Source organism: Pristiophorus japonicus, chromosome 19 (genome assembly GCF_044704955.1).
Source record: "Pristiophorus japonicus isolate sPriJap1 chromosome 19, sPriJap1.hap1, whole genome shotgun sequence".
In the NCBI taxonomy this organism is placed as follows: domain Eukaryota; kingdom Metazoa; phylum Chordata; class Chondrichthyes; family Pristiophoridae; genus Pristiophorus; species Pristiophorus japonicus.
In genome coordinates this window covers 74,076,841-74,091,128 of record NC_091995.1, presented here as the reverse complement: position 1 = coordinate 74,091,128, position 14,288 = coordinate 74,076,841, and the positions used below count along the sequence as shown (strand labels likewise).

Sequence of the window (14,288 nt, the reverse complement as noted above, 5' to 3'; positions counted from 1 at the left end):
TTTATACTCCATCTCCTTTGCAATAAAGTCCAAGATACCATTGGCCTTCCTGATCACTTGCTGTACCTGCATACTAACCTTTTGTGTTTCATGCACAAGTACCCCCAGGTCCCGCTGTACTGCGGCACTTTGCAATCTTTTTCCATTTAAATAATAACTTGCTCTCTGATATTTTTCTGCCAAAGTGCATGACCTCACACTTTCCAACATTATACTACATCTGCCAAATTTTTGCCCACTCATTTTGCCTGTCTATGTCTTTTTGCAGATTTTTTTGTGTCCTCACACATTGCTTTTCTTCCCATCTTTGTATCATCAGCAATCTTGGCTACGTTACACTCAGTCCCTTCTTCCAAGTCGTTAATATAGATTGTAAATAGTTGGGGTCCCAGCACTGATCCCTGTGGCACCCCACTAGTTACTGGTTGCCAACCTGAGAATGAACCATTTATCCCGACTCTCTGTTTTCTGTTAATTAGCCAATCCTCTATTCATGCTAATATATTACCCCCAACCCCGTAAACTTTTCTCTCGTGCAGTAACCTTTTATGTGGCACCTTGTCAAATGCCTTCTGGAAATCCAAATACACCATATCCACTGGTTCCCCTTTATCCACCCTGTTCATTACATCCTCGAAGACCACCGAGGGTGCTACCCACTGAGCCACGGCTTATTGATGTTCCCCTCTGCCCATTCTTTTTGTGTCAGCTTAGAGAGCACCTCTCATCTGCTGACACACTGGATTGCGCTGCCTGAAGCAGATTGCTCGTGTCGGAGCAGGCCGGGGAGCGGAAGGAACAGCGTGGCAGCATAGCGCTCCAGGGAGCAGCATGTGCTGGAGCATGAGGGCGACAGCAGTGAACAGGGCGAGTGGATGTGACGTCGCCATAACCCAGGTCGGTGATTGGAGCGTGGGCAGGTACAGCAGGAGCGGCGAGGTCAGGGCGAAGGAGCGGCGAGAGATTGCAGAGGGATGTGTTCCGTGCCCCGTGCCCAGGGGCAGCACGGGCCCAGCCCACACTGCGATATGGGTGCGCACTAGGTCAGTGCAGCAGAGCTGGTCTCCAGTCGTCTTGGTTAACCCTTGCCACTGGACCAAGACCTAGCTCGGTCAAGCCCGTGTGGTGGCTGGCATGCAACGGCCACCACACGTTAAAAACATCCACGCACTGGCATCTTCCACCCTTCAAGATTTAGTTCGGGACCTGGAATATTAGGTCCTTCATTGAAACACCTGTGAACTTTTTGGCGTGGAAGCAAGTCATCCTCGATTCAACGGACTACCTATGATGATGATGGAAGCAGATTCAATAGTAGCTTTCAAAAAGGCAATGGAATAAATACTTGAAAAGGAAAATTGTGTAGGGCTACGGGGAAAGAGCGGGGGAGTGGGACTAATCTCTTTCAAAGAGCCGGCACAGGTACGATCGGCCAAATGGCCTCCTTATGATTCTATGATTCTTGAATGGTTTTCTTGTCAAATAGTCTATGGTTCAATGAAAAGTGCACATCGCCCTCCCCCCCCCTCTCCCCCCCCACACTCCCTCCTGTCTTACCTCCAATTCACAGGTATCTCGGTCACCTGTGACAGATGAATTGCCAATGTTGTCATGGCTCTTTCCTGTAACAAGCGCCCGTATTCGTGCAATCTCCTCAGACAACTGCCCATTCAGCTCCTGGAGAAGAAAGACAAAAATACCATAAATAGGACCCGAGTCACGCGCTCGATGATAATTGGCTGCTCACTGCTTGTACCAATGTGGGATTGGACAGCTTCTGTTCAGAGGAGGGTTTGGGCTCCTGAGCTGTCACACCAGGTATTCCGGGTTACAATCCAGAGTAAACAATGAGATGCTCGAGGTCAGCGAAACTCTCAGTCAAGACACACCCACATACGAACAGTCACAGCTCTGCCAACGTAATTCACCGTGAGTCACTTTGAGATATTTTGTCTTGATAAAACGTTACATAAACACGAGTAGTATAATTGGTATAAGTTGAACCATCCACCATACAGAATTACAATGGTCCAAACCCTTCTCCATTCTCTCCCATTGTATACAACGACAATGGGCTAAGGCGGAGAAATTCAGGTCGTTTGCGCCTTGTGTTAGCGCCCCCTGGGGGGGGGGCACTGACAGGGCGCTAACTATTTTACGCCCAGGCACGGCGCCGCTACCAATTCCACGGGCGTTTCACAGTGCCACTAGCCGGTAGCACCCTGAGCCTCCACACCGACGATAATGATGTCATCACCGCGCGCAGCGTCCTGTTTTAGCCCCGGAGCAAAAATTCGACAGCGCCCCGTGAGGCTGCCGCGGGCACGGGGTAAAAATTAAAGGGGAGGTGCGGCGCTGACGTTTATTTAAATGGCCAACCTTACCGGTCGCGACCTTGCCAGGGTCAAATCGCGGGGTCCGCGCCGTGAAATTGCAACCCGGCACTCCGCTTCTGTGCCGGGCTACTGCCGTGTCTCCCCGCCCCCGCCCCCCCCCCCCCCAGCGGTATGGCGGTGGCCCCTTCTCCCTAATACAGAGTCCGTAGCGGGCCCTCCCCTTCAATTCCCGAAGGTTAGCGCCCTGGTCCCGCCCCTGACATTGTGCATCACTTCCTCTCGGGGACGGTAAGCCCAATTTAGCTGCCGGGGCGGATTTCTGCGCCCGCCGCAGGAAGTCCCGTCTCGCTGTACGGGGCGCTATGCAATCCTGCTCCCTAAATCTAGCATTGAATCCCATCGTCTCGAATTCCAATGAACCAAACCGCTTCCCATTCATTTCTAGAGTTGAGAGTTCCTGATGAACTCGCTGAAGGGGAGGTTTTCTTGAGACATAGAACGAAAACATGAATTTATATAGCACATTTTATGACCTCAGGATGTCTCGAGGTGCTTTACAGCCAATCAAGAACTTTTGAAGTGTTGTAATGTAGGAAACACGGCAGCCAATTTGCGCACAGCAAGCTCCCACAAACAACAATGTGATAATGACCGGATAATGTTTTTTTTTAAGCGATGTTGGTTGAGGGATAAATATCGGCCCAGAACATCGGGGAGAACTCCCCTGCTCTTCTCCAAAAAAGCACCATGGGTTCTTAAGTCCTCCTCAGAGGGCAGATGAGGCCCTGGTTTAACGTCTCATCCAAAAGACGGCTAGCGTCCAGGCCCATTTGATGCTTGCTTTGCCCAGGCGACCTGAGAATCGGAGCGGATCCGATCCAACTGTCCGATCTGCTGATATTTACTGTACAGAGGAGATCCAGTGTGCCTGGACACTAGCCCTGGATAATCTGCCCTGAAATCCAGATTTTAATGCTTGCTTCACTATGTCCCAATTTATCTCCCTACCCACTGTTTCAAAAGTTTGGGGGAGAGAAACCAGGGAACTATAGGCCTATTGGTCGAACGTCTGTTGTGGGGGAGTTACAGGAACCTGTTATTAGGGACAGAGTGACTGAGCATTTGGACAAATATGAGCTGATCAGAGAGAGCCAGCATAGATTTGTAAAGTGTTGTCTAACAAGCCCAGTTGAATTTTTTGTGGAGGTCACTAATGTGGTAGTTAAGGGAGTGTCCATGGATGTTAAGTGCGAAAAATACAAGCACCTCACGCCCCAAATTAAAGATTATTTATATAGACTTCCAGAAGACATTTGACAAGGTTCCACAGAATAGACTTTAAAAAACCGACAGCAACTGGAATTGGAGGCAACCTATAGACATGGGTAGGGAATTGGTTAGGAGGTAAGAGATAGAGAGTAACAAGACTTGCATTTATATAGCGCCTTTCACGACCACTGGACGTCCCAAAACACTTTACATCCAATTAAGTACTTTTTGGAATGTAGTCACTGTTATAATGTAGGAAACGCGACAGCCAATTTGCGCGCAGCAAGCTCCCACGAACAGCAATGTGATAATGACCAGATCATCGGTTTTAGCGATGTTGGTTGAGGGATAAATATTGGCCAGGACAATGCAGGACGAGGTTTCATGATCTTACAAGGTCAGCGTGTTGGCTGCAAGCTGCCATTAATGTATATTGTGTACAATTCGAAACTAGACCTATATTTATCCTAAAAGTCCTTTCCCAAATCTACGACGTGCACTGTATGATCTGTATCGACACCTTCATTATGGATGGTTCCTGTAATGCATGCTATCCTAGTGAAGTCTATCCCTGTTGGAATTCCACAATCTACATTCGGACCAACAGGTCCGTGCGGTGTTTATGCTCCACACGAGCCTTCTCCCACCCTATCAGCACGACCTTCTATTCCTTTCTCCCTCATGTGTTTATTTAGCTTCCCTTGATCTCTGCTGTTCGCCTCCCCCACTCCCTGTGGTAGCAAGTTCCACATTCTCACCACTCTCTGAGTAAGGAGGTTTCTCCTGAATTCCCAGTTGGATTTATTAGTGATTATCTTATATCCATGATCCCTAGTTTTGGATATCCCCACAAGTGGAAATATCTTCTATCCCATCAAGCCATTTCCCTCTATCAGGTCATCTCTCAACCTTCTATTTTCTTGAGAAATGAGACCCAGCATATTCAGCTTTTGTCAGCCATGGCTCAGTGAGCAGCACTCTGACCTCTGAGTCAGAAGGTTGTGGGTTCAAGTCCCACTCCAGAGACTTGAGCACATAAATCTAGGCTGACACTCCAGGGCAGTGCTGCACTATCTGAGGTGCCGTCTTTCGGGTGAGATGTTAAACCGAGGCCCCGTCTGCTCTCTCAGGTGGATGAAAAAGATCCCATGGCACTATTTCGAAGACGACCAGGGGAGTTCTCCCCGGTGTCCTGGTCATTATCACATTGCTGTTTGTGGGAGCTTGCTGTGCGCAAGTTGGCTGCCGCGTTTCCCACATTACAACAGTGACTACACTCCAAAAGTACTTGGCTGTAAAGCACTTTGAGACGTCCGGTGGTCATGAAAGGCGCTATATAAATGCAAGTCTTTCTTTTCTTTCTTTTTCCCGATGGGTATAACCGCTCAGTTCTGCTATCATCCTTGTAAATCTTCTGTGCACAGTCTCCAGTTACTCTCTGTGCTTTTTATAATATGGAGAGCAGAACTGTGCACAGTGCTCCAGGTGTGGTCTAACCAAGGATCGACACAAGTTTAACATAACCAGTCTGCTTTTCAATTCGCCTCTCGAGAAGTGCAGGAGGATGCTCAAACAGTTGTCAATTTAAACCGTCTGTAACCGACAAGTAACAGACACCCTTTGCGTCATGCCGGGAAAGACTGCGACCAATTCCCGGGAAGGGAGAGGAGGGATGGTAAATCCCGGGGACTCGCTGCGTTAATGCTGTCGAGGTTGGGGAGGTGGGAGGGCCTCACTCAGGTGCCTTGTGCTGAGCGCTGGTGGTCAATAGGTTTCATTGAGGCACATGCAGTGAGGAGCCCCTTACACGGGCCTCGCAGGAAGGAACGTGGATGACAGTGCTTTGTCTGAATCCTTGAGATAAGGTTATAGCCACACTGCTCCAGTTCCGGGGGTGCATGACTCTATATTTATTTTGTAGCGGAAACAACACTGGCTGTTAACAGCTGCGGCGTTTCGCGCTTGTAAAATAACCTTTCGTGTCTGGTGGCAGCAGATACTATTTTGAAACCCATCTAAAGAATCGTTTAACCTTCCACCCAGTCCCAAGCTCCCACAGCAAACCAGCAGTGGGAGCCACGCACTCTCTCTCTTCCCTCCCCCATTTGTACCCTTGTGATTTTGCAGCACTGGTTGTGGGGGCCCTGGGGCCTACCTCGTCAGTTGGGAAGTGAAACACTGCCCAGAGTCAGGACGCCTCACCGCGGAATGCTGCTCTTGCTGGTTGCTACTCCAATGCACTCCTGGCTGGCCTACCACACTGTACCCTACGTAAACTACAGCTCATCCAAAACTCAGCAGCCCGTGTCCAAACTCGCACCGAGTCCCGCTCACCCATCACCCCCTGTGCTCGCTGCCCGTGTCCTAACTCGCACCAAGTCCCGCTCACCCATCACCCCTGTGCTCGCTGCCCATGTCCTAACTCGCACCAAGTCCCGCTCACCCATCACCCCCTGTGCTCGCTGCCCGTGTCCTAACTCGCACCAAGTCCCGCTCACCCATCACCCCCTGTGCTCGCTGCCCGTGTCCTAACTCGCACCAAGTCCCGCTCACCCATCACCCCTGTGCTCGCTGCCCATGTCCTAACTCGCACCAAGTCCCGCTCACCCATCACCCCCTGTGCTCGCTGCCCGTGTCCTAACTCGCACCAAGTCCCGCTCACCCATCACCCCTGTGCTCGCTGCCCGTGTCCTAACTCGCACCAAGTCCCGCTCACCCATCACCCCCTGTGCTCGCTGCCCGTGTCCTAATTCGCACTGAGTCCCGCTCACCCATCACCCCTGTGCTCGCTGCCCATGTCCTAACCCGCACCGAGTCCCGCTCACCCTTCACCCTTGTGCTCGCTGACCTACATTGACTCCCGGTTGAGCAACTCCTCTATTTCAAAATTCTCATCCGTGTTTACAAATCCCTCCATGACCTCGCCCCTCCCTATCTCTGTAATCTCCTCCAGCCCCACAACCCTCCCCCCCCCACCCCCGAGATGTCTGCACTCCTCAAATTCTGCCCTCCTGAGCATCCCCGATTATAATCGCTCAACCATTGCTGGCCGTGCCTACAGCTGCCTGGGCCCCAAGCTCTGGAACTCCCTCTCTAAACCTCTCTACCCTCCTTTTAAGACGCTCCTTAAAACCTACCTCTTTGACCAAGCTTTTGGTCATCCGCCGTAATTTCTTCTTGTGTGGCTCGGTGTCAAATTTATTTGTTTTGTCTTATAACACGCCTGTGAAGCGCCTTGGGACGTATTACTACGTTAAAGGCGCTATATAAATGCAAGTTGTTGTTGTTTGCGGGCCGGCTGACGACCTTTCAACTCAACCCAAACCCCCCCCCCCCCGCCTACAGCGCAGCCTAACAGTGGAGGTCTGAACAGACTGTCCCTGACAGAGGGGGAAACCACATGGCCGCCAGTTTAGGGTGTTTTATATTCTTGGGAGTGGAGTCAGGGGCAGCAAAGATAGAAAGATGGACAGAAAGAAAGACAAGGAAAAATGGAAAAGAACTTGTGTTTCGATAGCGCCTTTCACCTCGGGACATCCCGAAGCATTTTGCCGCCAATGAAGTACTTTTGGAGTGTAGTCAGTGTTGTAATGTGGGAAACGGGACCGCCAACTTGTGCACAGCAAGCTCCCACAGACAGCCATGTGATGATCACCAGAGAATCTGTTGTAGTGATGTGGATTGAGGGCTAAATATTGGCCCAGGACACTGGGGAGAACTCCCCTGCTCTTCTTTCAAATAGTGCCGGGGGATCCACCTGCGAGAGCAGACGGGGCCTCGGTTTGATGCCTTATGTAAAAGCCGGGGTCTCTGACAGTGCTGAACTCCCTCAGCACTGCACTGGAGCGTCAGCCTGGATTATGGGCTCAAACCTCTGCAGGGCGACTGAGGAAACTTCACACATGCACAGTTGTCTTTTGTTGCCACTGATGCCCTGGATTCAGCCGGCAGCGTCACCGGGATCAGTTCCGGGTGCACCATGTGACACAGTAGCGCACTCGCGACACAAGGCCACAGGATGCGCTTCCCCCAGCAGCAGATTTACCGGCGCGAGGGGACAAGCAGCCATCGTCAATCCGCCGGTGTCACAACCACCAGAAAACCCCACCCCCCGTTTCCCGCGGCCGCGCTCATTTCAGATTCGCCGTGAGCTCCTGGCGCCCTCTATAGGCAGCCTGCCGCAAGGGGCGGGTAGGGTCAAGGCCGCCATTTTGTGTCAGGTGATGTGTGGATCACTGCGCTGCCTGAGGCTGGTGATTTACACACTCTTCAGTTCAGGGGCATTCTGGCAAAGGTGGACCAGCTTTTAGGTCCCAAGGAGACCCAAGGTATGACCCGGGTCCGTGGAAGGATTTAACCCAGGTGGTAAGCAGAGTGCCAGTTTCCAACCCTCCTAGATTGACCTGGCGTCTCCAGACGGTGTCGATACTACAATAGCGGGACATGGGCTCACAGGCCTTTCTTCATCCTGTGCTTTATTTTCTATAGCCCCCTTCCCTCAACATAGGGAGACGTGTGTCCTTAGTGAACTAGCATTCTCCCGCAGCACTCTCACCTCTGGGTCAAAAGAACATAAGAACATAAGAAATAGCAGGAGTAGGCCATACGGCCCCTCGAGCCTGCTCCGCCATTCAATAAGATCATGGCTGATCTGATCATGGACTCAGCTCCACTTCCCCCCTCGCTCCCCATAACCCCTTATCCCCTTATCGTTCACGAAACCGTCTAATTCCGTCTTAAATTTATTCAATGTCCCAGCTTCCACAGCTCTCTGAGGCAGCGACTTCCACAGATTCACAACCCTCAGAGAAGAAATTTCTCATGTCTGTTTTAAATGGGCGTCCCCTTATTCTCAGATCATGCCCGCTAGTTCTAGTCTCCCCCATTAGTGGAAACATCTTCTCTGCATCCACCTTGTCAAGCTCACTCATAACCTTATACGTTTCAATAAGATCTTATACATTTCGATAAGAAGGTTGTGGGTTCGAGTCCCACTCCAGGAACTTGAGCACAAAAAATCCAGACCGACACTCCAGTGTAGGTGCCGTCTTTCAGATGAGACGTTAAACCGAGGCCCCGTCTGCCCTCTCAGGTGGACGTAAAAGATCCTATGGCACTATTTCAAAGAAGGGCAGGGGAGTTCTCCCCGGTGTTCTGGGGCCAAACTTATCCCTTAGCGGACATCACAAAAACAGATTATCTGGTCATTATCACATTGCTGTTTGTGAACTTGCTGTGCAGAAATTGGCTGCCGTGTTTCCCACATTACAACAGTGACTGGCACTTCAAGGCGAACAAGGGAAATTAAGGATAGTGTTAAATCCAAGGAAGAGGCATATAAATTGGCCAGAAAAAGCAGCAAACCTGAGGACTGGGAGAAATTTAGAATTCAGCAGAGGAGGACAAAGGGTTTAATTAGGAGGGGAAAAATAGAGTATGAGAGGAAGCTTGCAGGGAACATAAAAACTGACTGCAAAAGCTTCTACAGATATGTGAAGCGAAAAAGATTAGTGAAGACAAATGTAGGTACCTTGCAGTCAGAATCAGGTGAATTTATAATGGGGAACAAAGAAATGGCAGACCAATTGAACAAATACTTTGGTTTTGTCTTCACTAAGACACAAATAACCTTCCGGAAATACTAGGGGGCCGAGGGTCTAACGAGAAGGAGGAACTGAAGGAAATCCTTATTAGTCAGGAAATTGATGGGATTGAAGGCCGATAAATCCCTAGGGCCTGATTAGTTTGCATCCTGTTTCGAGGAAGTGGCCCTAGAAATAGTGGATGCATTGGTGGTCCTTTTTCCAACATTCTATAGATTCTGGATCAATTCCTATGGACTGGAGGGTAGCTAATGTAACACCACTTTTTAAACAAGGAGGGAGAGAGAAAACAGGGAATTATAGACTGATTAGCCTGACATCAGTAGTGGGGAAAATGTTGGAATCAATTATTAAAGATATAATAGCAGCGCATTTGCAAAGCAGTGACAGGATCGGTCCAAGTCATGAAAGGGAATCATGCTTGACAAATCTTCTAGAATTTTTTTTGAGGATGTAACTAGTAGAGTCGACAAGGGAGAACCAGTGGATGTGGTGTATTTGGACTTTCAAAAGACTTTTGACAAGGTCCCACACAAGAGATTAGTGTGCAAAATTAAGGCACATGGTATTGGGGGGTAATGTACTGACGTGGATCGAGAACTGGTTGGCAGACAGGAAGCAAAGAGTGGGAATAAACGGGTCCTTTTCAGAATGACAGGCAGTGACTAGTGGGGTGCCGCAGGGTTCAGTGCTGGGACCCCAGCTATTTACAATATACATTAATGATTTAGACGAAGGAATTGAATGTAATATCTCCAAGTTTGCAGATGACACTAAGCTGGGTAGCAGTGTGAGCTGTGAGGAGGATGCTAAGAGGCTGCAGGGTGACTTGGACAGGTTAGTTGAGTGTGCAAATGCATGGCAGATGCAGTATAATGCAGATAAATGTGAGGTTATCCACTTTGGTGGCAAAAACAGGAAGGCAGAATATTATCTGAATGGTGACAGATTAAGAAAAGGGGAGGTGCAACAAGACCTGGGTGTCTCAGTCATTGAAGGTTGGCATGCAGGTACAGCAGGCGGTGAAGAAGGCAACTGACATGTTGGCCTTCATAGCGAGAGGATTTGAGTATAGGAACAGGGAGGTCTTACTGCAGTTGTACAGGGCCTTGGTGAGACCACACCTTGAATATTGTGTACAGTTTTGGTCTCCTAATCTGAGGAAGGACATTCTTACTATTGAGGGAGTGCAGCGAAGGTTCACCAGACTGATTCCCGGGATGGCAGGATTGACATAAGAAGAAAGATTGGATCAACTGGGTTTATATTCACTGGAATTTAGAAGAATGAGAGGGGATCTCATAGAAACATAACATTCTGATGGGATTGGACAGGTTAGAGGCAGGAAGAATGTTCCCAATGTTGGGGAAGTCCAGAACCAGGGGGTCACAGTCTAAGGCTAAGGGGTAAGCCATTTAGGACTGAGTTGAGGAGAAACTTCTTCACTCAGATAATTGTGAATCTGTGGAATTCTCTACCACAGAAAGTTGTTGAGGCCAGTTCGTTAGATATATTCAAAAGGGAGTTAGATGTGGCCCTTACGGCTAAAGGGATCAAGGGGTGTGGAGAGAAAGCAGGAGTGGGGTACTGAAGTTGCATGACCAGCCATGATCATATTGAATGGTGGTGCAGGTTTGAAGGGCTGAATGGCCTACTCCTGCACCTATTTTCTATGTTTCTATGCTTTGAGACGTTCGGTGGTCGTGAAAGGCGCTATATAAATGCAAGTCTGACTTTCTTTCTTCTTTCACACACGAGTGGACCTCACTGCGAGGATCGGGACTCCCCCCTCCCCGGCCCTCGTTACCTGGTTTTGGCGCAGCAGGTCCTCGTTCTCCCGCTGGCTCCGCGACAGGTCCTTCTCCCGCAATTGCGTCTCCTTCACCTGGCAGTTGACCTCCAGGCACTTGCGGGAGTATTGTTCCGACAGCACCTGCAGCTCCCGCTGGAGCGACTCCAGCTCCTTCCTGCTGGGGCAAGCAGCCAGGGATTCCAAGTCAGCCAACAAATCCAGTCACACAAAGCACAATCGCTCCTTTCAATCGGACACTGTCTAATAGGCTGCGTGGAGTGACACCACGATTCCCAGCCAGAATGGATGTGATTGGCTAATTCCCCCGTCAATCACGCCTGGAGACCGCATCCCCGTCAGTGACTGGGACTGATTTAACGCACTGAATTTGTGTTATGTAACAATCCCCCACGCACTGTGTTTTGCTGGAGAAATAACACTGCTTTTATTGGGAAGCATTGGAGGAGTTTCGGTCATGCATTCTGCTGCTGTAGTACGCAGAGAGCCTTATTAAATAGACTCTGTAGACTGTTTGCTGCAGTGCGCTGTTTAAATAGACTCTGTTTGCCGAGTAAATGGGCGCCGTTTGCTGTAAAATAGAGGAGCCGAAATTGCCTTCCACCCGAAAGGAGGCGCATTCACCGATCTTGAGGATTTCAGAGCGAAATTCAGCTCTTTAAATTTATTTTTTCTTCCGAGCGGTGTTCGGGGCGAACGTTGGTCGGTGTCATCAACATCGCGCTGATGCGTCACAATGTCCCTCCCCTTCAGTTAAAGGGGAGGGCCGCTGTAAACTCTGCACTTAGTCTAGTTTGTCCCGCTGGGCCAGCCAGCGGCCCACTGCCCAAGGTGGGTCCCAGGCTGCCTGTTAGCGGCCCGGCCGAACCCTTGGGCGCCATTGTCGGGCTGACCCCGGAGTCGGCCGACAATTAAAGTAAAATGCTGGCCGTGGCGGAGCGCTCTCCCCTTTAAGGACGGTCGCGCCGCCCAGCCGCTGGCAAGCTTCCCGCCGGGGAGAACTGTCGGGGGCACCGAGTGGCGGCCAACCCGCTCCGGTGGGGCAATTTGCCACGGGGGTCGGAAATGGGGTCGGCGCCCGTCAGTGGGGGCTCGGCGCGTGCCCGACAGGGCGGTAACACAGGCAGCGCGGTGACGAACGCCGCTGGGGAAAAAATGGAGGGCAATTTATGAAATGTCGGCCCCTCCGCAGCGACTAGGCCGCGAGTCCTTACCGACCCCAGGTCGCCTCTTTGAGGCAGTCATGGCTCTTATCGAAAGGGGCAATTTCGGCCCCAGACTGCCATAAGTCCCGCCCACCCCCTACTCATTGGCTGACACAGTGGTGTCAATCGACACTCGGCTTTTCTTTTTTTACACCAGAAATGTCGGCGGCACTCCAGCTGGTGAGAGGCAACTCCCTGCGCGAGCTGGTGCCAATTCCGCAGGTACTGGCTCCGTGTGTGCTTCCCGACTTGACCTTGAATGCCGAGGGATGCCGGGCAGGGCCTTCCTGAGGGGCGACCCGTACTCACTGGTGCTGCTTGCGAAGTGTCTCCAGGTCGCTGTTGTTTGCAATGTGTTGTGTGCTGCGCAGTCGCTCCAGCTCCCTGTCCAGCTCCTTGCGGTGGGCCTTCTTCACGGCTTCGATGGCTGCGGCACAAAACACAGGCCCGTGAACTGACAGCTTTGGGGCTGAAATTCATTCTTGCACGTTTTTCTTTCAGACAACTGCGGCCAACAGTTTTCCAACATGGGCTTGTGACCCAGAGCCCCTCGTTATCAGTCTTCAGCTAATTACTAATGTGTGGGACTAATGAGAGCAAGTCCTGCTCACCCATCAGCAACACATTGCTATTAAGAACTAGTAACAAAGGTTTAACAATCACACTCCACATTACCAGTTCATCCAGCAGGCTCACAACCACCTGCCTCATCGTGGATCCCCCGAACCCAACTGGCTGGGGTTTTATTGAGTCTTGTGAACATCACGTGACTGGCTAAGCCACTCATAACTCAGTAACTCTACAAACCTTTGCGGTGCATACATTACACCTATCTCTGTGACCTCCTCCAGCCCTAGAACCCGCCGAGATCTCTGCCCTCTTGAGCATCCCCAATTTCCTTCGCGGCTCCATTGGCGGCAGTGACTTCAGCTGCCTGGGCCCCAAGCTCTGGAACTCCCTCCCTAAACCTCTCCGCCTCTCTACCTCGCTCTCCTCCTTTAAGACGCTCCTTAAAACCTACCTCTTTGACCAAACTTTTGGTCACCTGTCCTAATATTTCGCTTATGTGGCTCGGTGTCAAATTTCATTTGATAACTCTCCTGTGAAGCACCTTGGGATATTTTGCCACTTTAAAGGCGCTATATAAATGCAAGTCGCTGTTGTTATGGGTGACGATGTTTCATACGGGTTAATGACCTCGCTTCACTATAGAGAGTCTGGGACCACAAACTGCATCCTTCAGTTAAACCTTTGAGGCAGAGTCTGCGTATGATGGAGGAGCCGAGAATTTACATATAAGTGTACAAAGCACATGGATTATCTGAGGAAGGAAGGCATGAAATGAGAGGCAAGATTCTAAGGTGGATTGGACGCTGGCTAAGCCAGAGATAGCAAATGGTATAAAAGCAAAATACTGCAGATGCTGGAAAGCTCAAATAAAAACAGAAAATGCTGGAAATACTCAAGAGCTGCAGAATGCCTAATTTGGCATGAATTTTTATGTTTTTTTTCCAGAAGGCATTTGAGCTTTGAGGGCTCTCGACTGATTATTTTTCAATGATTTAATTTTTTTTCCCCAGAAGGCAGTTCACCTTTAAGGGCTGGAGACTGCTTTCAAAAAATGACGGCCTTGCTTTAAGCGCTGCGACTTTGGGCCTCCTGCTGAGCGCACAGCCTGAAGCAGCGGGTTCCTCGCTGTGCTGTGCGTTAAAATCATTCAGATTAGCAGGCAGGATTGTAATGTATGCACCTATGAGGATGCTCATGTGTTTCATCATATGCAGACTCTGCCTCAAAGGTTTAACTGAAAGATGCAGTTTGTGGTCCCAGACTCACTATAGTGAAGCGAGGTCATTAACCCGTATGAAACATCGTCACCCATAACAACAACAGCAACTTGCATTTATATAGCGCCTTTAATATAGCAAAACATCCCAAGGTGCTTCACAGGAGCTGTATCAAATGAAATTTGACACTGAGCCACATAAGTGAGATATTAGGACAGGTGACCAAAAGCTTGGGCAAAGAGGTAGGTTTTAAGGAGCGTCTTAAAGGAGGAAAGAGA

The 14,288-nt window shown here is 50.1% G+C and overlaps 1 protein-coding gene across 7 annotated transcripts in view; it reads right to left on the bottom strand.

Annotated features, from left to right (window-relative positions):
- Window positions 1–14,288, bottom strand: part of triobpb (TRIO and F-actin binding protein b) — a 162,250-nt gene that overhangs the window by 40,774 nt on the left and 107,188 nt on the right. For 6 of the 7 annotated variants that reach the window (XM_070861613.1, XM_070861614.1, XM_070861612.1 and 3 more), the window contains exons 10-12: window positions 12,533–12,650; window positions 11,016–11,178; window positions 1,558–1,677 (exon numbers count right to left, since the gene is read on the bottom strand). In XM_070861613.1, coding sequence (XP_070717714.1) covers window positions 1,558–1,677; window positions 11,016–11,178; window positions 12,533–12,650 — 401 coding nt within the window. The remainder of the gene's footprint in view (window positions 1–1,557; window positions 1,678–11,015; window positions 11,179–12,532; window positions 12,651–14,288) is intronic. The other variant, XM_070861615.1, reaches the window with a different exon arrangement.